At 32.9% G+C, this 24,930-nt stretch overlaps 3 protein-coding genes across 4 annotated transcripts in view; 2 read left to right on the plus strand and 1 right to left on the minus strand.

Moving 5' to 3' along the window:
- The window catches only part of LOC113403497 (uncharacterized), a 127,635-nt gene extending 117,575 nt beyond the window's left edge, over positions 1–10,060 (plus strand). For both annotated transcript variants that reach the window (XM_026644072.2, XM_026644073.2), the window contains exons 5-6: positions 6,719–6,944; positions 7,631–10,060. In XM_026644072.2, coding sequence (XP_026499857.1) covers positions 6,719–6,944; positions 7,631–9,840 — 2,436 coding nt within the window. In that variant the 3' untranslated portion in view covers positions 9,841–10,060. The remainder of the gene's footprint in view (positions 1–6,718; positions 6,945–7,630) is intronic.
- LOC135194125 (uncharacterized) lies at positions 3,062–3,860 on the plus strand. Its single transcript, XM_064218900.1, has one exon. It carries the CDS (start codon positions 3,213–3,215, stop codon positions 3,828–3,830), a length of 618 nt encoding a protein of 205 aa, XP_064074970.1. The 5' UTR covers positions 3,062–3,212; the 3' UTR covers positions 3,831–3,860.
- A 2,383-nt stretch (positions 10,061–12,443) lies between the features above and the next one.
- LOC113403498 (stress-associated endoplasmic reticulum protein 2) lies at positions 12,444–15,427 on the minus strand. The gene is made up of 3 exons (XM_026644074.2): positions 15,269–15,427; positions 14,265–14,379; positions 12,444–13,346 (listed from the first exon to the last, which is right to left on the minus strand). Exons 2-3 carry the CDS (start codon positions 14,349–14,351, stop codon positions 13,239–13,241), a joined length of 195 nt encoding a protein of 64 aa, XP_026499859.1. The 5' UTR covers positions 14,352–14,379; positions 15,269–15,427; the 3' UTR covers positions 12,444–13,238.
- Positions 15,428–24,930: the final 9,503 nt, after the last annotated feature.

Consider the following 24,930-nt stretch of genomic DNA (forward strand, 5'->3'; position numbering starts at 1 on the left):
ATGGCAACCATGCAATTATATAAACACTATTACCCGTCCCGGCTTTAAGAACAGATTGAATTAAACAAATTAAATTATATTGAAGAACAAACATAAAGAGAAAAAATCTTTTTTTTTTATTAATCTGAAATTGTAGCATCATCATCCTCCTGCCCTTCTCCCAATTTTACTTGAGGTCGGCGCAGCATGTCTTCTTCTCCCATACTTCTCTGTCGGACGTCATCTCACAAGTATCATTCTTTCTAACCATATCGTCTTTCACACAATCCATCCATCGTTTCTTGGGTCGTCCCCTACCTCTATATCCATCCACATCCATCCTCAAAACCTTTCTCACTGTCTATTCTGCTAAGGGTTTTGGCTTAAATTTTACAGGCTGCCTGACCAACAAACCCTCCTTGGGAATGCTGTCGCGGTGGTTTACCCGCCACCGCGCGGGTAATCCATATAATAAGCATGTATTATACCTATAAACCTTCCTCTTGAAATCTTGCTTATTGTTGAAAACCGCATTAAAATCGTTTGCGTAGTTTAAAAGATTTAAGCGTACAAATTACACAAGCGACTTTGTTTTATACTATATAGACGTGTAAAATATATAAACTTGAAAAACATGATAACAAGTCTAGGGAAAAAACCTGCAATATATATATAAGTAATTAAGGGCATTATTTTCAATACTTAAAATAAATTCTGCCCGCGGCTTCTCCCGTGCTATAGGGGGCAGATGTGGACCTGGTTATTAATTCAGGTTATAACTTATCTCTATTTGAAATTTCAGCGAGATCTGACCAGCCGTTTACATGTGATTGACTTACAAACTTTCACATTTATAATATTAGTAGGTATATATTTTTTAGTTTCCTAACCAAAAAGGCTCTTGAAAGAACCAGTATATTACACTAAATGAATGCAAAAACGAACGAACGTTAAATTATTATATAGTGATTAGGATTCTTCCGAGAAACTTCTGATATTATTTCGTAGGCGTGGGCGATCCCTTGACCCTTGAAACTAACCTGCATAAACTACTCCGATGACCTTTGAAGGGCACCGAGGGACGCACAAGGTCGTCGACGGTAAAATTTTGTAACTGATCGCTACGGTAGTTGGATTGAAATTGGTCAGAACGAGAAAGTTTATTTGAGACACGAATATCATAGAAAAGTAACAAAGGTATATTTTACAATTTAAAAAAGTAGGTATGTATCTTTTTGTAATGTCATGTCATGTCATGTCATGTTGCAGAATTTTGTTGAAATAAGACACATGCAGGTTTCCTCACGATGTTTTCCTTCACCGCCGAGCACGAGATGAATTATAAATACTACTTATAAATACTACATATATATACATGAAAATTCAGTGATGCTTCCCTGGGCTTGCGGGTTGAACCCGCAATCATCGGTTAAGATGCACCACTACTAACCACTGGGCCATCAAGGCTCACTCAATTTTAATTTCGTCAAAATATAATGAATTGCACTGACTCCATATCAACGACGTTATAATTGACTTCTACAATGCAGCTTGTAAAAGTCAATTATAAAGACATTTAAAGCAAGAAATTGCTTAATAACATCTCACTAGCCAGTAATTACACATCCTGCCCCTTTAATTGCACTCCTGGGGCATAAAATGCATTTTATCACATAACGGTTAATAAAGGACATAGGTTTTAATGTCGCCAATATTATTTATAATCGTCGGGCATATTGTGAACTGAGCTGGTCCAGTAGAATACCTGAGTCTTAATTGACGATCACAGGTTCAAATTTTGTGTTTAGGCAAAAATATCTTTTTTTTATGATATCGGTAGGCGGACGAAGCAAATGGGCCACCTGATGGTAAGTAGTCACCACCGCCCATAGACATTAATTTATATAAGTGTATTAATTGTGTCCAATTATTTTTTTTATTTTTAATCGATTGTAGTGTATATTTTCACACAGCTTAATTATACATTCTAATAAGTCTACATACCATACTTAAAGCGTGACGAAAATTATAATTAAATGTGACTAATTATGTATGTGTGTACATCAGTATGTACAGTCGTGATCGATTTTAATATTTTATTTGTATTTATTAAATGTTTAAGAGGAAACTAACTTGTCGGTAAAACAATGCCATCTGATTGTTGCACGTTTAAGTGATTTACGACCGAATTACTATTTGTGATTGAGCTCAAAATCCTATAACAATGGATGTCACATTTATATTCTGTGACAGTTTTTATAGTCACGTTTCGACCGCGGTCAGTTCGGTACTGTTCGTTCATTCGATAATTTACAAACATCGCACGAATGTACTTGCTATGGTGCAAACGTAAATTTTTCCTTTGATTAACACGCGTCACACAAAAAACAGCCTTAACGCACACGCAATAAAGCTTAGAAATATTTTTTCGAATAGTAGGAATAATATTTAAGTTTCACTGTGACCGACATTTATTCGCAGTGTTATGTTAGAAAATTAGTAGAAAATCGTCTTTATTATGTAGATAATAAGAGCTAACATGAGTTTTTTTTGTACCAAAATCGAGCAATGTTGATACTTAAGTCAACTTTGAACTATATTCATAAGGCTATCATTTATTGTTGTTCCGTTATGTAAACTAGAAAAAAAAGAGTAATTTAATATTTTTTTAAATTATCCGTGGCTCAACGATCTAAAGATAATCACGTTAAAGTCAAATATTGATTTATTATTTCGTATAATCAAATAAAATCGCTTTTATCTAAAATCAAAAATGATGTTGCATTATCATTTAATTTTGACGTGAAATATTTTTTTTATAGCTTTAGGCTATGTGACTTCAGATCGTAATAATTCTGCCTAATAATTTAAGATGTTAAAAGGGCTCGCATCATTAACATTTGATAAAGTTACAATATTAGAAACTGGTTGTTCTTTAATATCCATCAAAACCGTCCACCAAACACGTAAAAACATTTCATTGAAAGCATTCTTAACCTTTTTTTAGCGTAAATTGTACGACATGCCTATTTTTGATAACTAATTATCAAAATTCCGACTTGAAGTTTGTTTTGGCAGCTTTCAAAAATATAACGACTTAGTTACGTTTGCTCATTGGATATTTTGAATACTAGCCTTGCAGATATTGTTAGTTACAGATAAATAAGATTGTTAGTTTCCAGTACGTAATAACGGAAATTGATATCGTGGATATATTACTAGGAAATAAATCAATGGAAGCAACGGATCTCCAGCTTAAGCCGTACAAATGGCTTAACGAAGCGGCAATCTTCAACAAAAACGACGAGCAGATACCAATCGAGTGGCTCGAAACGAACGCGGACTTTATTGTCCTCCTTTTCACGTCCTGCGGTGTAGACAAGGACGGAATCATTGAGAAATTCTATGAAATATATGAAAACGTCAAGTTCGTGAACCTTCCTATCGAAGTCATCTTTGTACCGATGGACGAGACCGAAGAAGACTTTAATCATGCATACGAGCAACAAGCGAATTGGTTTACTCTTAAATATTCTGATCCCCTGGTAGTTGTGCTCAAATATATGTACGGAATAACATGTGTTCCCAGCTTAGTGGTTATAAAAGTTGATGGTACCATTATTTCCAAACAAGGGATATTAGATTTGGAAAAATATGGAAAAAATGCGGTAGTCACATGGATCTCCAGGACAGCATCTATTAAAAATCCCAGGAAATTAAGCAAAGAACTGACGATGTATGGAGATAAGTGGAAATATATGACTGTGGTTAAAAGTAAGCCGGCTAAAGCTGATTATCAAAGGAAATTCAGTACGGCTGTGAACGACGCTATTTCAAAATCGTCAGAATGATTTTTTTCGTTTTAATATTTACGTAGAATATATAACTATACAAATGATGACCGCGTGCATTGAGGCCAAGAATACTAGCAGAATTTTACCGTTGTATCGCAATTTCTGTTCTCAAAAATGAATATACGTGTACCTTGCTTATTATAATAAGCCCTTGCTTATTATAATAACTTTTTTTTCGTAACATACTCGAACGTACTTGTTAAATATGTATAGTGATTAGGCTATACGACCTTCATTGTTAAATGATGCAAAACTAGGCTGAATATGATTAAGCTAAACATTGCAAATAAAAAATTGACAACATGACATTTAATTAAAAAGTCATAATATTTAGTCGAGTGACAAGAAGATAAATGAGTGTGATGTTAAAAGTGTTTTGCATACAAGCTCAACTTTTCTCTAACTTTTTGCAATACAATACGCGACAGGGTTGTCACTGTAACAGTTTAAATTTAGAATGAAAAAAAAAAAATGTTTAAATGTGTTCTTTTGTTCTGATTATAGTTATATTTCATGTACGAAATTGACCGCTCCTTTTATATATGTAATGTTTGACTGATTTAATATTAAGTGTCCATTCGGTCGTTTGTGTTTTTGAATTAAATATGTTATGCAAAATATGCATTTTAGATTTATTTCGCAGCAGGTACTAGAAATTATCTTAAAAAAAAGTATCTTCAAACGATATTAACCAATGAATCTGTATGTATATGAATAATTGAAATTCCATTCTATTAATTTTTCAATTACAAAAATAGTATATATAGTCACAACAAACCTTCCTAACTTACTGCTAAGGTAATTATTCTCTAGTAAATAAATAAAATGACAAGAGTGCCAGCCCTATAGCCTGGTAAGATGTATTAAGTAATGAACTTGTACTCGCATCAGATAAGCGCTTACACCATTGTATGGAGTATTTGGGTTATATCAAACTCGTTGGCAAGCATGCGCCTCGACGCCTGCGTGCTCGATACATTTTGAGATAGACGCTATTGAATTTTTTGAAATTATGCCGAAGTCATTAATATGAGGTTAAAATTTGAACATTATTTTAATTAAATATATGGAAAATATCTCGTTTTAAAAATCTACTGCCTTACGTGAAGTGCACAACGTTTTAGACTTATATGACTTTATGGTCTATGACTTTTTCATATCCGAAGCTGTAAATTGTTTCGGGAGATCTTTATCAACATTATAGTATTATTATTACCATAACAGTAACGCTATTGGTAGCAAAGGCCCGAAAAACTATTGAAGTCTTATCAACGATATAACACGATATTTTGTCGCTACTTAAAAAACGAATACTTATTCTATGAGATATTGTTACAATACTACCAAAATTCGCAATTAAATTATCCTATTTAAGATTAAAAATTTGTTTTTCAAAATTTTACAATGCCTATGTTAATAGAATAAACACATTTCACTTGAAGATTGCATCACAGTCGCGTAAAAAATATACCTAAACGATTTTTCGCTGTATGGTACTTTATACCGCTAAGTAAAGGATTAATCAGTTTTGATCGTAGCTAAATTGCTTGCGGGTGAACGTGTCACGAATTGATTACACAGTGATATACTAATGGTTACATATTTCATTTAAACCAACGATATTTACTTGGATGATATTAATCGTTGATATTCAATTTCCTTCTAGTTTCTTCTTTATATTAAATACCTTTTTCTATGGAAGAGCCTTACTAATTCAAACTTTTTAGGTTTGGCATCAAAATTGTGAAGTCTGGAAAATTAAAAAAAAAATCATCAAACTTGTTAACAAATATGTAAAAATAAAAAAGTAACGCTAAAATATATTTTTTTATGTTTTTAGTGATAAGGCATAACATGAAATATCTAAAATATTAAAAATAAATACCTCACGAATATAATGACTCGAATACACATACCAATGATTTATATTATATTTGATTTAAAAATGGAAAAGATTCATCATTTTCTATTTTAGGATAAACATTTTTATGCTGCGGTTTTATTGTTAACATAATCGTTGATTTATGTTTATATAAAATAAATTGTAAATATTACTAATAAAATAAATAAAAAAGACTAGCTTTTAGGCCTGTATGCTACATGTCCAATCTTACAAATTCTTACATATAATGCTATTTAGCAAAAAATATTCTTTTTTTTTAATAAGAAAGTCATCACGTTCTATAATGTTAAACATATTTTTAATACCTTTGCGTTTAATGAGGCCATTTTTTTTGTCAAATGTCTCTGAAATCTTTCTCTCAGCATTTTTTCCTTCAAACGGAAAAGAAAAATATTTAGAGACAAAAGGTTTTTTTTTAAATTTAAATATCTGGCTTATGTTTAATTAATAGCCGCTGATAACTTCGGGCTCAATGAATGAGACAAGTTCGCAAATACATTTACGTGCACTATTGTAAGCCTTCAGCCGATAAGGCGGCCATATTGGAATGTAACCATAAACAATAACCTGTTGCGTGACGTTGCATGTATTGTGATGTATGGCAAGAGGAATATTATTATTTAGGTTACATCCACACGTGATATGATTTAATTTAAAATATAAACTCTACGATTTGCTGGCAATTTTTTTTATAATGAGTTATTATATTGTATCAGAATTGTAATAACATTAGATTTAATTTGAAAACTAGGTTGCCAACGTTATTAGTACGGATATTATTCATTTTATTATATAAACAGAATGTATGTATTATTGTTATGGTGTATTAAAACACTTGTAAACGAATATTCCGTTTACTATTTGGCGGATAAGATTCTTGTAAATTAGTGCAATTGTACCACCTTTTGTGGGGAAGAACCGATCTTTATTATTAACATAAATATATTTTACAGATATCTAACAAGATACTATAAAATTACAGGAGTTCTTCGTGCCAATCAACACCAAAGGCGAGATGTACGAAGTATGTCCAGAAGAGCTCTCCCCTGCTGAATGGGATGATGTATCACCATCTTCGACTCCAGTGCCGCCAGATATTTCCTCGCGAGCTCACAGGCTACCACATTTATTGAGCCTGTGGAGGCTACCTACCAGAGTGAGGCTACTGGCTGGCACTGTTCCTATTGAAATGGCACATGATGTTGGAGGTAAATATATTTTGTTATCTCTCCGTCTTTGACACTTAGATATTTTATACCACTTAAATCGTTTTAAAAACCTGTTGGTTTAGGTTCATTTTTTTTTATATAAACTGAAATATTTTCATTTATTTACCATTGGCTGTTTTTCTTTTTGCCTTTGATTTACCGTTTCAAAAGTTATAATCTATTATAAATTTATTCTTATTTAATTAATTTATATAGATTTAGGAAGTCATGTTGTCTCTTTAATGCTGATATTGATAAAAATATAACCATTTACATTGAAGTGTCGCCATCTTGCTTTGTATAAACTGAGACGTTAATTTACGTACTTAGACTGTCCGATCCGGCCTCTTCAATAACGATAAAATACTAAAGAAATTAGTCTTGATATTTTTTCAACGGTGATATTACAAAACATCACATGATATCATAATTGTAGTTGGTAATTTACGATACGGACGATAAAACATCGATAATAATCGTTATTGCTCGCAGTGCGTTGAGATGATCCTATAAATAAACTTGCATTACTAGACCCGTGGACCAGTTCGACGTGTTTTATTCGTTAAATTAAGGCTTTTGTCATGAACGCGAACATACATCATTCTTCTATAAACTCTGCAATAATAAATACATATCGCAACACAAATTTCGATCATAAAATAACATTGAAAATATTTAATTTACAGAAGACCTTCTGCTCCGGGCGGCGAGCACGGAACCAGTGTTGGTGATGTGTACTCTCCCGGAATACAACTCGTTGCCGTCAAGTCCGAGCAAGCAAGTCGACCCACGGTACCATCCAAAAGAAACCTTACAACTTCTACCATTAAACAGTAATATAAAGGTACGACGGACGCAGCTCGGCTTCGAAAGCGAGAAGAGAATGTTCCTCTCCGCACGCCTTCAGAAAGCTCTAACCTTCTGTCAACTAAACGTTGACAACTGGATCAGGCAGATCTCCTACGCAAACTCAACTGTTGTAAGCAAAGCGAAAACAGTCGAGGATCTTATCAAAGAAGACCATGAACCAGTCAAATTTGAAAAGGAAAAGAAATTCACCCTTCAAGGCTTGAAGATTGATACGTCAAGATTGTTTGGAAAAAGTGATAAAGTATTAAAAGATATACCGGATGAAACCGAAGGTTCTATTATATTTCTAAGTAAAAACGAACTCGAGCACATGAACTACGACTTGTATAGTGACGATGAGGCTAAAGACGAAAAGAGCGAAGAAAAAGTTGAATCAGAGCAGTTTACCAACGATAAAATGCATGTATTTAGGGAAGATTCTGGTCCGAAAAAAGGAAAATGGTTCAAAAATCTCAAACTTTTAAAGAGCACGGAGAAGTTAGATGAAAAAATTACGGCTATCGAAAACGGTGAGAAGTATAGAGACGTTAAGGATCCGTTTGACCCGTTGGGTGAGAAACATAGCTCTATAGAACGTTATCAAGATATGGCGAAACTAATTGAAGATAGATTTGGCGCGTTTCGAAAGAACGATGGAACGGCTGAAAAGAGCCATTCGTATAAAAGCCTTACAACTTCTTCGTCTGATATGGGTACGAGTCAATGCAGTTCGAGTCACAAAAAGCCTGTACTGACGAAATCTGTGTCAGTACAAACTGGCATGCCAGACAGCTCGTATACGGAAGAGGAAGATAGCGGTATAAATATGAAACATGGCCGGAAAAATCTTAGCGTCGATCAAATAAACTATTGTGGTTCTATGGAAAGCGACTCAAGCTCTGGTAGGAAATTGAAATCTCTGGACGAAAATATGCTTAAGAAATCAGCAGCAACCAAATCGTCTTCGAACCTCGAGAGAAGACAGAGGATACAACCGGATCTGATACCAGAGAAAGCGATGGTTAAATCTGAATCATACAATCAAATACAAAGCTGTGAAGACATTAATATGTTTGGAGCTGGATCTCTATACAACGATAGTGACTTCGAAATCAATTATAAACAACATTCTTTTATTACAGAAAAATTATGCTCAGAATTTCATGTCAAGACTAAAAGGGTGCTCAGTAAGTCTACTTCGAATTTACTTCATCCTAAAAAATCAACCGATAAAAAAGAATCTAGCAATAGCAACAGCATGCCGACAAAAACTGAACGTTCCAATGACAGCGAAAAACTCGTCAATTTCCGAAAGAAAATCGACAAGCCGAGAGCGCCTACACCAAACAGGTCGGATATAGACGAACCACTTCCTATCGATATATCGGAAGAAGAACCACAAATTCAGAAGAAACTCAGACGATCCATATCATCAATACAAAAACGAAAGTTACCCGTTATTGAAGATCTGCCTTACGGTCAAGTAGCGGATGCTGTCGACATCGAAGAGGAGAAGTTAGATACAGATTCCAGTACTGATAACATATACGCAGAGATATGCACACCGAATGGTAATAAAACCAGTGAAGAGGAAACTTATGACTACAACATAGATATACTTGCAACGGATCCTGTTATATGCAACGTAAAGAAGGAAGTGAATAGTCGTAACGACGAGAGAGCGAGACAGATGAACGGCAACCTTGACAATGCATTCAGACATATAGAAGTCGTTGTTATAGAAAGATCAACAGATTTCGAATTGGAGAATTCAAGCGTTGCTTCGAGCGACTTCGATGAAACGGGAAGCAAGAACGATGTTTCTATAGCTATAGATTCATGGGAACGTGATAAAAACAATAAAAGTACGGAACCAAAAACACATGCGATTAGATTAGAAATAACCAGTAATATGGATGATTACCCAGATCAGAGCTTAGATAGAACGGAAGTCCACCTCGGTAAAGATAATTCATTAAGTTTTAGCAACAGTATCCATTTGAATGGTACATATCCCAACGAGGCCATCTATGATACTTTAAAGTAGATTAATTGTATTATATTATTCCAATAATAGATCACTTTAGAGTCACACAACTTTAAGCAATATACTTATAAATGGTATTAAAATGTCGCCTCCGTAGTTCGATTAGTTTGTAGTTGTTATGTACCAATCATTCGCGTGTCATACTATAAATAATAAAAGGTAGAGGCTGATCAGAGATGATTTATATTTTCAATTACGTCTGAAATGCAATAGTTGATTTTCTTTTATAAAATATACTATTTTTGTTTATAAAAAGAATGAGGCGATATAAGGTTCCCATATTTTTTTTATATTTGGTACCTTTAAACTACGTATTATAAGCGTCTGAATATTCCACACCTGATGTTCATTAGTAGACATAAATAAACACTATTAATGACATAAATGACTTCGATAATAGTGTTTGTATTTATCCAATTACATAAAAATTGTAAGCACCCAGCATCATATTATTCAGTGTCCCTCGATGCCGTTAGTTTTTTTTTTATTATTCTTAAAATAATAAATTCATCCATAGACAATATTTTTATTACCTTGTTATAAAGATCAAATATAATTTTGACAAAAATCGGTGCTACAATAGGTGCTCAATTTAGTTATTATCTTATTTAATTAAGCCTTAAACATTTTATAGAAATATAGCCCTTATTATATTCTCGTGTAAGAGTTGTATTGAATAATTGAAACTATGTTTAAATTGACTATTAAATTTCCAAATCAATTACTATTACTTAATTTTTCGATTTTAAAAAAGATATATTTGGTTTTTATTGTATTGTTATAGATATATATAGATTAAAAATATAAACGATTTCTTTAAAAATTTGTGAGTCAAAAAACAATCCGGTTTCATTATAATTTTTTTAAAACCAACTTGAATTGTACTCCTTAATGTATAGTTGGGCTTTATTTCTAAGTATCACATATCACATGACAATTATTATATTATATACTTATTGTAAATTGTTTGTACCATATAGGTTAATATATTGTGTAATATAGCATTGATTTCAGGTTTGACGCACTCGAAAACGAAATGTAAAATTGCTGTTTAAGAGATGCTTTGAAGATAAATAAATGAATATAAATAGATAATCGTTTTATTTTAAGACTTGAGACCTAAAATATTCATTTGCGGCCTTTCTAATAGATGTTGTAACTTTGTATGTTGCTCTCTTTTTGACATCAGTAGTTTGACGTTTGAAAAAAATACGATGTGGTTTGTAGTCTTATAAGGTTAATACAGTAACAAACACAAATTTAAAAGTAATCGTCAAGTGATCGTCTGCAAGCAGAGTTCTGGTGATTCCCTATCACCTCAAATAGTATTTGAAAGAGACCTTCTGGAACATCTGCCGTGGTGTAACACTTGACCATCATCGACGAGGCGATCATCATAAAAACAAGCCTCATGCTTCTACTCAACAATATAACATTTTTTTACATTAACAGCCAGTAAATTTCCCACTGCTGGGCTAAGACCTCCTTTTGAGAAGGTTTGGAGCATATTCCACCACGCTGGATACGGTGGATAGACATGTGGCAGACTTTCGTTGAAATTAGACACATGCAGGTTTCCTTACGATGTTTTCCTTCACCATCGAGCACGAGATGAATTATAAACACAAATTAAGCACTTGAAAATTCAGTGGTGCTTGCCTGGGTTTGCCTTGCCTTTGCCTACTCAACAATAGGGCGTTTAAAGGCGCATTATCAGCTCAGCCTCATCGCTTACAGCGACCTTCACAACACGATCTCTGCTTATAATAATTAATTAATTAATATAATAATTAATTAATTAATAATTAATTAATTATAATAATTAATTCTTAATTGTATAGTTATATAAATAACTGATTAATATTTATTATATTAGTTTAATAAGTAATATTCATTGACGATTATCTATTGGCAGGCCTATAACCTAACCTATTTCCGATCTCAGATACAATATGGTAACAATAAATGAAATCATTCAAATATTCATTATTATTAACATAATTATTAATTTCAGCTCGAGTATTAACCAAGTACCGTTGGAAATTGCTGATTATTATTATGAAAGCTATTTTCACAAGCCGTACCTAATCGTTGCGATTGCTAACTTTATTATCAAATGCAGTGTGACAAAAAGTTATTTTCGAAAGTCCGACGTCACGAACGATATTTTTCTTCAATTGCCAATTTGAAATCTGTCATTCTGACATTAAATCACAGTTACATACTACGTCTTTGTTGTTGAAACGATTTTAACGATGTTCTCTTTATTGAATATATTTAATCTTCGAATATAAAATCAAAAACAATATCAACTAACGTGGCACACGAAGGGTTTCGTTATTCTTCGTAAATCAAATTAATTTTAATTAAAACGTACCCTTTTTGATATCTACACAGATTCCAAAATTAACTGATTAGGTAAAGTAAAGACTTTTAAGCATTTCCGTATAAACTTTTAGTACAAATGAGTTTTTTTAATCAGAATTAATTTTATTTTAGTCATTGACGTTCTTAATGTCATATTAGGTGGGAATAATTCAATATTAGGCATGTTTCAATTTATAGACACATCAGTATTTATTTTTAATTAAAAAAAAAACACATTGACAAATATACTGTATTTAAACAAATAAATTACATTTAAAATTAAAAATAGAACCGACAAATAATTTCATAACGGTGGCGCGGAATAAAATAAAATTTACTAATATTATACAAAAAAAAAATCACTAAAACATAATTTTGCTAAACAAATTTATGATGTTGTGCGTCTTTCATAAATTGGTCTTATATAAAATCATTCAGGAATGGAAAAATAATTTCATTAATATATCGAAATGCTTGGTTACATCTTAATATTAAGGCTAGAAACATACTGAGCAATTTCTTATGTTCAACTTAAGCACAAACAAAACCTTCAAAAATAATGTACTTGCCAACGGTAAATTTTTGATTAAGGTTTTCTCTTGCATGGCTAAAACTTTATTCAAAAAAAATTGCCAAGTATGAATCTAGCCTAATTAAATTTACACTATACAAGAATATAGTACATTTAAATGTTTTTGAGATTATATTTAAATCTGCGCTTAGACTAAACACAATTAGATGCAACTATGAAAGCTACATAGGGAAAATGCGCAGTCACCTTGTAAGCTTAAACACTTCGTCATACAAAATATTTAATTATTACAAGGAGTTGTGGTGTTTTGTAGAAATTGTGGCTCTAGGTGACAATTGTAGACTCACGATCGATGAAACAGTAATGTGGTAAAACAAATGTGAAAGCATTATATTTAAAACATATTTACATTCTAACTTCATTGTTTAAAACTGTTTATAGTATGCCACAATTTCTTAGGTTACTAAAATTATCAGTCGGGAAGGAAATCACAGAGGGTTTAAGCCAGTCGTATGGACTGTATGATTTGGAAGACAGCAGAACCACAGACTACGAATATGAAGAGAGCTAGAAGCCATGGTGCTACTGGATATTGATCTTCCTTTTCCTGAAATAAAAAAAAAAAACAATTTTTAATTAAAACTGTTAGAACGATTCCATGTTAAAAACTAACAAAAAACAATGGATTATTTACACATTTTTGCTGTTATGTATATTTCAATTTACTTTTACTTCAACAACAATCACTACAAATACAATTAATCTTCAATGTACTTTGTTTTTACCTAAATTTATAGTTATCATACCTACTAATACTAATTATGATGGAGTTTTGCTATCAATGATAAGACAAAGATTGATTGGTTATCTACAATAAAGAAAATATTTTTAATTTTTTAAATAATTAATAAAAAATCAGTCACATAAACATAAATGAAAATGATGTTATGCCTTTTTACAAAATATATAGCATTATTTAAACAGGAATCTATTAGTTAAATACTAGTAAGTCACAGCTCATTAAAGCAGAAGAAATATATTAATGACAGAATAATTAGAAATTATTTTAATGACCACCTAATTAAATACATGTGCAAATTCAATACCAATATTATCATAACCTTGGATTTCAAGTTAGTTCATGCTGTTAACATGCGTAACAATAATAGGTTCCAGGTACATATATCATTGTAATTACTTATAGAAATGAATTTATTTAAAATTTATGTTAATAGTTATTTCCGTTTAATATTATTATATTAAGGAAAGGAAATAAGATTAATATAAATAACATCGAACAAGTGAAGTATTTTGAAAGTGAATGTCATACTAATATTATAAATGCAAAAGTAACTCTGTCTGTCTGTTCGTCTGTTATAATTTATAAAACAGCTAAACAACTTGACCAAATTTAATGTAATTTGGTACCAAGCTGGTTACTTTTCTATACCTAAAACCTACAAACCGATCTTAAGGCACAACTAAAAAGTAATATTTTACATGATGTAATTAAAGATAAGTTTACCTTTGTGGTTTTTGGAACATTGCCCCTCATTGTGATGTTTTTGCTGGCGATTTCGTTGGCGATACGCATTCTCTGTTTGGGTGCCATTGTTCTAAATAAATCAGTGATATTCGTCCTGAAAGAAATATAGATTTAATGTTTATTTATTGGTTCATTTGTAGGTATGACACAAATAATTTAACTAAAACCAACATTGGAGCAATATGGTAGAATAAGCTCCTAATTTCCTACTCCAGGGGATGCCTTAGACCAGCTGTGGGTCATTTTCAACCTGTTACTTTACTTATACTTACTTATAATTATATAATTAACAAAAATATGGCAATTATTAAATGTTTTCAATTATATTATTACTACACAACACTATTAAAGCATCCATAATTTAATGTTATTAATTCCTTTTGCATTCTTAATTTAAATTCGCAATAAAATTACAATTGATAATAAAAATACAGAAGTTCTTTAAAATTTTATATTATTTCAAATATTGATAGTTAATTGTAACTGTCCACAAATATTATTTGTCCTTATTGCTTTAAGGGATACACAAACAAACAAAATAATATCATCAGCCTTGGCTAATAGGTAATCAATAAGATAAATTATATAAATAGATGATAGTTCGACAATCAATGTTACTTCAAGTTTTTCGAATTTACATAGATTGTCGAAATATTACCTTAAATCTCTTAAACAAATACTACGTACTCAACGTACACAGCTGTTAACTATGCAGGTAATAAACCAGGCATGAAGTAAAACTATTACCTACAAGTCTTCATTTAATGTAGTTTACGAACATATGTATTGGATTTGTGCCGTAGTTTATAAGTTAATTAAACAGTAGATTAGGCAAGCACATATCGAGAATACGTTCTAGATTTTTCATAACGTAAATATTATGTTTTCAATTTGATATGCAGAATTAGCAATTATTTGAAATATCGCTTTAACGCTCCTTTCGTTAAACATAAGATTGGTATTAATAATTTAAATATACTTACAATTGTCTTAAAATTAAAGGCTCTAAAGCCAAACACGCACAAGCTCACTTGACACGTATGTAAAAGTGAAATATCCAGACGACCAGCGAAGCAAAATTACAAAAAACGTCAACACGTCGCGTCGGTACGTCACTTGAGGAAATTTTCTATTATCTATCGCGCAAGCGCTAGCTGACACGCGTCAGTTTTGTGCTGCCATTATCTTGTTAACATTATTGTATATTTTTAATTATTGATAAATATTACATATTTATAGAAAATAATTGTGGGTTTTTTATTAAATACAATTAAAAATTAAAATAACAAAGTTGTAATATTAACATAAAAATATCCATGTTTTGTAGCGCCATCTACATAAAAAGACTTGTACCATCTGAGTGATTGTTTAACAGTTCTCTGCGTTATATTTCTTTATTTTTATCCCTAGGTGGCAGTAATTTTCAAAACATAGCTTTTTTTAAATTACTATTTGCATATTTTAAGTGAATTATAATGCTTTGAATTCATATCTGAAGATTCATGCTTGGATATCATTTTACTAGTCATGTGACAAATTTTCGATTTAGATTTTTTGCATAATTCTTTTTATCCGTTTCAAATACTAATTTTAGTTGAGAGGATAGTATTTTTTGAAACAGGGTGTCGTTTGATGACAAGCGCCGACGAATAAGTACCGTTAGCAACGCTATGGAGTCTTTAATTTTTGTATTATTAAATTAAAATATAAACAGCTTATGAGAGCAAACTGTTGTGACGATGGCTGTAAAAAGTAGATTATGAGTGAAATAGAAGAATTAAATGATACTAAAACACAAAGTATACTTTTCTGCTTTCTCCATTTTAAAGATTCATGTGTTTCAACTACTGGGCCATCGTGGAATAAGTTCGAAGTCTCTTCAAAAGGAGGGAAGGCCTTAGCCAATAGTGGGAGATATACATTCTATTATACTAGATAAATAAGATTGATATCCAGTGATAGCCAGATAAAACTTTTGTGTTCATTGAATAATTTATGTTTATCGATATTTGTCATTGTATATGCTAACGGATGACGTTCTATGAAAGGTCGCAGTACAAACCACTCCCGCCAGCAATTGTTATTAATAAGTGACGCATTAATAGTAATAATAAATTATAAATGTATTTAAACTCTACTGAAAGCTACTAGCTACTGTAGTATTTGATTATTTGTTAACCGTAGTATACTTCTTGTTCTTGAACTACGTATGAAATCGATAATTTGTATTTTTATATGTTAAAAATGGGCGGACGAGCTAATGAGACATATAACAATTTCTTAAATCGCTAATGTGATATCGACCTTGAGAGCTAAGGTGTTATGTCCCATATACCTGTAATTAAAGTGACCTGCTCACCCTCCCGTACTGTTTGACGGTAGAAAATCTGAAGAGTGGATGGTATCTACTCTTGCTTTGTGCAAAACAAAGCCCACCAGGCGGCCTCATTTGGCCGACACTAACCTATATTGCATAAAAAAAGAACTAACTATGTAGTTGTTAATGGTAGTTCCAACATCCCATGATATTATTTTGTTGATTTTCAACAATTCTGTTCTAAAAATATAACTAACTACCTCAAAACGAATCAGAAGTCATACGTATATCACTGTTCGGTTAGGTATACATATATTATTTTACAATAAAAATACTACTACAATACTACAACACATTATAAAAAAAAACAGTTACAACTAAAGCTAGGGAAGTTGAACAAAGGCAGTCCGATCCACTTCCAGACAACCTTTAAACCTTGTTTAGTGATATATCTTTGTAAATCCTCTGAAAAATAAATTGAAATATACTAAGCCGTATCAACATCGGTAAATAGATTTTCAGAAGAAAATGCAAAGCGGAGTATACCAAACCATTTGTTTCGGGTCCACCGTGACTGTTATTTGACAGCAATAATGTCAATTATTAAGTCTAATCTGATCGTCTCGGGTCCGATTTGCCTTCCGAATGATAAGTAATCATTTTTAACATAGTGTTTACATTTGACGTGTTAAATCTTATCTCTTTTGTAACGAGTTTTATGTCTTCCTTATTATTGGTAGATTTTATACGCTTAACCGTACGTTCCATGCCACCGTTTGCGTTATTAAAATCAATATACTGTACCTGTCTTAGTCTTTTTACTTTAAGAATGACGTATCTGCAACCAGTACGACCTCATGTCGTTCCCAGCAGAATAGGGTCTTGTATGTACATGAGAAAGAATAGTGGTCCAAATATTGTTCCTTGCGAGATCCCCTACATTATATTGAAAAAATAAATCATGGTACCCTAGTAAATAAATATTTTGTGTATGTTTTAAAGGGGTTTGTTTTTTTTAAGGTAAATATGATGTCAGGAATGCGATGGGTCTGCTTCGTCAACCATATGTCCTTTAAAATTGAATCAGGGCTAGGATAAGATTATATAGAGTTGTGCTGTTTTGTATAAATATTAAAACGATGACTTCAAATCCCCATGTTGTGGGTTCAAGCTCCGTATATGGTCAATAAAAAGTTATTGAGTTTCCGTTGAGAAATTCTCAATAGTAGCCCGAAGTTTACAAGTTAGCAATGTTTACACTCCCACAGAAAGCACATTAAGCCGTCCTGTGTCTGAAACCGATCGTGTCGGATTGCCGTCCCATCGGATTATGAAAGTGAAGGAAAGGAGAGTGTTTGGGCACACACTCGAGAATTAAACTATCTCGTACTTTATAACGGCTACAATACGATCCCGATCCAACTCCGAACCGCAACAGAATCCTTGTGTTAGTAGAACAGGAAAACGGCTAAACAGCAACGTTTAGGTACCTTACGTTAGATTCAGTTGTGATAAGCGTCAATTTGTTAGGAGGATTGTTCCCTACGCAGTTATATCTAGTTTAGTTATGTCTACCTATATATGTGGCTATTTTTCGTTAAGGTTGATAACCGTGGCTTTCACCTATCAGAGGGCCAGGGTGGCCATGGTCTTGTAACTGTACCTAATAATAAATATTAAATAACATACACAATGAAATAAATAAAAAACGTTTATTAATGATAAGAAATAAAAATCTAATTAAAAATGCGAATTGAAACGAAAAAAAAAGTTTAACTAATAAAAGCGACAGTGAGAAAGACAAAGGAAGAAAGGACATCGAGGGGTCATAACTCTTCCTTACGTGGAGATTTCTGGCAGTTGAATACCGTGACCCGCGTTAAAGAACTTCGTTTCAAAAATGTTAATAACCCGTGTATTACGGTAATATGACCTTAATTGTGCAAGTAATTGTGTAATTAATTATGTAAAGTAATTAATTTTACGTGGTCACGGTACCACGTGGTCAATTTGAATTATTCATAGCTCCTTTGTAAACAACACTTCGCTTACTTTATTGTGGCCAATTATCTTTCTCAGTCGATGGTTTATTTATCGCACGAATAATCTTATGTCTATGTGACGTAACCAAATCATTACTTACTAAAATCGGATTTGTAGTTCCTGTGATTAGCGCGAAAAGTTTGTACGATAGAAGTAACGTACAAACTTTTTGCGTTTATTACCTATATATTTTTCTTTATGATATCGGGGGGCGGACGAGCGAATGGACCACCTGATGGTAAGTTGTCACCACCGCTTATGACAATGGCGCTGTAAGAAACATTAACCATTCTTTACATCACTAATGCGCCATCAGCCTTGTGAATAAAGATGTTATATCAATTGTGCCTGTAGTGACACTGGCTCACTCACTCTTCAAACCGGAACACAACAATATTGAGCACCTACTGCTGTTTGGCGGTAAAATATCTGATGAGTGGGGGGTGGCTATCTAGAGGAGCTTACACAAAGCCCTACCACCAAGAAAATGTATGAACTTTGACCCGTCTGCTTCGCTGGGCATTAAATAAAACCGGGTAAGGGTCAATGGAATTAAAAAATATATATTTCCAAAAATATTTTTCTTAGTGGATGTTTATGTTAAAAACCTATGTTACAAATTTCAGCTTTCTAGACATACTTAGTTGATTTTTTGGGATCTAGAAGAAGGAAATTTTGTTGCTAAAACCTAAAGGGGTTTTGAAGTTAAAACCTAATGCATCAGCCATACATGTTTTTTTTCGTTGTCATGTATAATATATCATAACAGTTGTAAATTGCACAAGCCATAAAAATGATAATTAAAGCCAAAAAAGTTCAGTGGTAAACAGGGGCAAATATAGAGTTCACAGGTTCGTATCCGAATACCTACGTGGCTAATTGCGTTTTGGAATTGTTCAATGCTATAAGTACATATAAATTTATACCTTTAAGAAATTTATGATATTAAATCTTTTTAAACAATTTTTATATTATTTCATAATTATAAAAATGACAAGCGTGAATCGCAGTTCCGTCTGTTTTTGAAGTCGGTTAATAATAAATAAACAAATATTTTAAACGTAATAACTAATAAAATGTACGAAGGCGTTATACCACAAGAGGAGTCAATAACTTACATAACATACAATTTATAGTTTGTTACTTTAAAAGTTAGATAGAGACGGCCATACCATAATGAAACAATAGAATGAGACGACTATATTGAGGATACCAGGACATAATAGGTGTCAGCGGGTCAACCAATCAGATGATTTTATTATCCTGCGAGGGTGATCCTTGGATTCTGATTGGTGGGATGAGATAACGCCTAGCGTCACGCCTCTAAATAAAAGCCATTTGAAATTGAATGTCGAAGGGAGACGGTTATTAGCAGCGGGCAGAGAATGTGCCTATTCATTATTAAGACCTTCCCGAGATTGATTCCAATGTTTCGAGGATCTGTATCCAGTAAGATTGTTCAGTTTAAGACCAATGGTGGAAATATAGATTCTTTTTTTAAAATCAATAGTTTTTTAACGTTGGTAGCGAAATTCTTTATTTGAATATTTTAAATTGTTGCATAAGAACAATTGTTATACGGTTACAATTAGGATATCATTATAACGGCAATTATTGGAATATAAGTAGATGCATAGCTGTTATCGTTATCAAAGAATCCCAATTTTCAGTATCTGGCTGATAAATGGTTCCTTGAAGGTGAAATCTCAAACGATAACGAACATATTATGGCAGCACGCATAATATTTTAATATTAGTGAAATTAGAATTGTGTTTTGGGTAATTTTGATAATAACAAAAATAAGCAGGTATCACCTGCTTTCTAATCTTAGATTGTATCTATATATTTATATATATAGTTTTAAAGGTTTTGAAGGTTTGGCGTTACAGTGTGGGTTTTTTGATAAAATGTATTTTGTCAGAGTTCAACATAAAATAACAAGATTTATTAAATATTATTATGTATGTATATATAGAGCACATGGAGTATTAATAGTGGTTTACCCGATTTGAACCTGCGAGCTTATTCCATCATGTAGGTTCGTATTATCTCTACAGGGCCATCGGGGATCTTGATGCCGGATACCTATAATATTTCATAAATATATTCTTCTATATTATAGTACAAGTAAAGGCCCCTCTCCCTTTCCGGAGAAAGTTTAAAGCTCCACCACAACGCTCGATTGCGGGTTGGTAGATACCGACATATGTTGCAGAATTTCATTGAAATTATGCAGGTTACCTCACGAAATCCTCACGAGCATTATGAATTATAAACACAAATTAAGCACATGAAAATTCAGAAGTGCTTGCATGGGTTTGAACTCGCAATTAGTACTGTTCTGATCCGGTTTGAAGGGTGAGCCGGTGTAACTACAGCCATAAGGGTCATAACATCTTAGTTTCCAAGGTCGGTGGCGCATTGGCGATCTAAGGAATTGTTAATTTTTTTTTACCGTGGTTACCACTAGCCATCGGGTGGCCTCATTCTTCTCCACCTACCTATGTTTTAAAAAAAAAAAAAGATATTTTGCATGTATAGAAATAAAGCTTGCGTTCATATTGGTGTTTGATATTTACCGACGGCATAATCTGAAATCTGAAATTAAAACTCAATATGTTTCTCTGCAAATAGGTGAGTATAATTTTCTAAGTACAGTCTAGTCCAATCACAAGACCTAGAACGAAATAATCCGACATTTAATTGACGGGATATAATTGGTCGAAATATTTAATCAGTCATGATATTCTTAATGAAATCAAATAAAAAAAAATGACGTTTTGAATGTCCGAAGTTGTTATCGGAACTTTGGGAGTAAAATAATAATTAAAGTGGATACAAGTTTATACAGTAGTGAAGTGGATTAGTTTTAAAATATATATTAATCGAGAACAATTTTTAGTGCAATATAGCAGAAATTTAGGCAAACCGCATGAACTTGTAAATCTAAGATATTTTTAAATTTATCTTTTTACTCTTTTTTGACTTGAATATGTTTTAACAACGTCATCGTATTCATTATCAACATCACGAGGATCTTTTAATATTTTGAAAATGAATGTATATGGTACCTATATACTATATAGGTACTTTTTTTTTAGTAGAATAATAGCATTTCCTAAATTAATTAAGGAATTACTAATATTCCCATTTACTCCTTCCTTTTAAGCTTATCACTTGTGTTAGGAGTTGGGACGACAATAGCCCAAGGGGTCAGAATAGATTCTGCGACTTTTTACATCGCTAGGCGGCCCGTAGACCATTGGACTATTGACGCTTCAAAGTTCAAAGTAAATAATATAACCATAAACAAGACTGGATAAAGCCGTGTATGACAGCAGTCTAGCGGAAAGTCTTTGAGTCTTTTTCCCATCCTAGGTAGGTCTCTAGGTCACGTAGTATGTCCAAGCGATCCCGTGGCGCACCCCAAAGGACGGTATGGTAGGGCGCATCAGGCTTTCTAGGCATCGGTTTGTCACACACACCCCCATCCCACTTCATGTCAGAGGAACGCGTATATGCGTTTTTTCAGCGTGATAAAAAGGCGCCATTTCTGATCTAAAGCCTCGTCCCCTTTTGAGAAAAAGCTTGGTATTTATTTCACCCCATTATTCCAATTCAACCCGCATTGGCACGTCGGATGCTGTTGTATATCTACCAATCCGCAATACAACACATGCAGGCTTCCGCGCGTTTTCTTTCACCGCTAGAGTACGAGCGGTATTGTCAACACAAATTTGGCAAATGGGAACTATGACGCTTGTCTGAAATCAAGCTCGCAAGATTCGTTACAGATTGACCTGTCCTTAGTGTTCTGTAAGGAGTATCTCGGGTTTACCAATCCACTACGGCTAACTCATAATGCAAGTTAAGGCTTCTATTGTTGAAATGTTTCGCTGCTGCGGCCAGACTCGCGTGTAACATGTGAACGTTAGCCATTTATAATTACCCGGCTTAATAAAAGAGCATTCAGTCCGCCCCTATCCCCACAATGGTTCAGGATGCGCATTTATTCGTAATACGATATTTTATTAGTGCATTGTTTAAACAATTGCGTAAGTGAGTACAGACTATGGCTGCACCTTGCGGGGACGGCTTTATGCGAGAGTGACAATATATTGTGCAATATTCATTCACATATATAAACATGCAGAAACACGAACTGACATATAATACTTTGTGGACTGTGCATCTTTCTCCTTTCGAGGACGTCGTTCGAAGCAGATTGTGCTATTGAGAGAATAAAAAAAAAAATTAGCGCTTTTCAAGAAGGTGCCTAACTTCACCTAAGAGCCACGTGTTCTAATAGTGGTTAGAAAGTCCAGTGGGACCATCTCGAGTCAGCGTCGCATACGTACAGGCAATATTTAAACTGACATTTCATAATAAGCTTCAAATTAAATGAAAGAAAGGACTCGTAAGGGTTGGTCGTCAGGCGATAAGTATAAAAATATAGCCTATGTCATTCCTTGGAGTTCAAGCTTCCTTGATGCCAAATTTCCAAATTTAATTCAATTCAGTGGTTTGGCAGTCGAAGAACAACAGACAGACAAAGTTACTTTCGCATTTATAATATTGGTATTGATTTAAGCAAACTTTGAGTTTGCTTTAATATATAAACTATTTTTGATCTTGATAGTTTTATAACAGCCATTAATAAAATACGCATAAGCGATACGTGAACTGAGATGGCCCAGTGGTTAGAACGCATCTTAACCGATGATTTCGGTTTCAATCCCAGGCAAGCACTACTGAATTATCTTTTGCTTAATTTGTGTTTATAATTCATCTCGCGCTCGGCGGTGAAGGTAAACATCGTGAGGAAACCTGAATGTGTCTCATTTCAACGAAATTCTGCCACATGTGTATTCCACCAACCCGCACTGGAGCAGCGTGGTGGAATATGCTTAAAACCTTCTCCTCAAAGGGAAAGGCAGTGGGAAATTTCCAGGCTGTTAATGTAAAATGTTAAAATGATCCAAGTGTCAAAAATTCTACGTTTTATTCCTGACAGTGTAACGAACAACTAAACGAACTTTCACATTAATAATACAAGCGAGATTAGTATTTACCGTATAACACCGTCCAGTATTCAGTATTGAGCGGCATACGTTCCGCGTTAGGGGAGGTGAGGTATCGAGTTACCCCCACCGACCCTAGTTTGTATAATTTTAGATTCACGGGTAACAGGGATGCTGTTAGTTTAGATGGGAAATACTATGACGATAGCATCTGTCTGAATATCGTTTAAGATAGATCTCAGTAAAATTGGACTATGTTCGTAACGTTAACGATTGAATTGATATATATTCTATTGTATGTATGTTTGTGTGAAGATGGCCTTATGGATAGAGCATGGTATGAACAGATACAAATCTGTCTAATAAGTACTACTAAGATTTTTATAAAAGATGTTGTTGAATGAGTTAGGATTAAATCCTTAATAGGAGTGAAGGCCTTTGTCTATTTGTGGGATATAAATTAAAACGATATATCCCCATAGCTACATAGCCTTAAACAGATATGTGTACATAATTAAAAAAAAAAGTATTTTATTTAAATTCTCACTTGTTAAAATGATATATGGCAATTTATTTATAACAACTGTTTTTAAATTTAAAATTCTGACATAAGTTTATTATTGTCTATTAAAATAGATTTTTAGACTTCAATTTGCAAATAGTAGCGAATACACTCTAAATAAAAAGAACATCTATACTTATAAATATGGGACTGTTAATCTATGAAATCAGTATATTTAATATATATAAAGAAATGGAACAGTACTAACAAAAAATTGCCAGTAAAAAAAAATTGAGAGAAGTTTACAATTCGAACCAAATCAAATTTTTGATTTAAAAAAAATGATCATCCGATCGACACCCGCAGATTACGGCCCACACAGATTTTCACACATCGATAGTTAATAATAAACCATTAAATTGGATTTCGGTTAATTTTCCATAGCCCGTGTGGTCGGTGCGAGCTCCTTGCATTACGTCCGACCTCTTCACAAGACAAATCAGGCAGAATGAATGGAAAAAAAATCGCACGTATTTTATGGTTTTTAAGGATACATATTGATATTTTTGGAATAATGTTACACTTGAGTATAGTCTGTATTTTTCTGTTGTAAATTCTGGAAATGTAATGTTAAGCTATTAGTTGTTTTGAACATATCTGTCATATAATTATATTCCTGAATCACTACATAATATTTTTATTTTTTTTGAATTTGGTCTGACTGAATAAAATTAACAATTTTATTTGTAACAATTTTAAGA

This window comes from Vanessa tameamea, chromosome 25 (genome assembly GCF_037043105.1).
Source record: "Vanessa tameamea isolate UH-Manoa-2023 chromosome 25, ilVanTame1 primary haplotype, whole genome shotgun sequence".
Taxonomy (NCBI): domain Eukaryota; kingdom Metazoa; phylum Arthropoda; class Insecta; order Lepidoptera; family Nymphalidae; genus Vanessa; species Vanessa tameamea.

Coding starts and splice junctions, on each gene's coding strand:
- LOC113403498 (XM_026644074.2), bottom strand. CDS start 14,351: ATGGCACCCAAACAGAGAATGCGTATCGCCAACGAAATCGCCAGCAAA. Junction 13,347..14,264: donor ATGTTCCAAAAACCACAAAG/GTAAACTTATCT, acceptor TTTTTATTTCAG/GAAAAGGAAGATCAATATCC.
- LOC135194125 (XM_064218900.1), top strand. CDS start 3,213: ATGGAAGCAACGGATCTCCAGCTTAAGCCGTACAAATGGCTTAACGAA.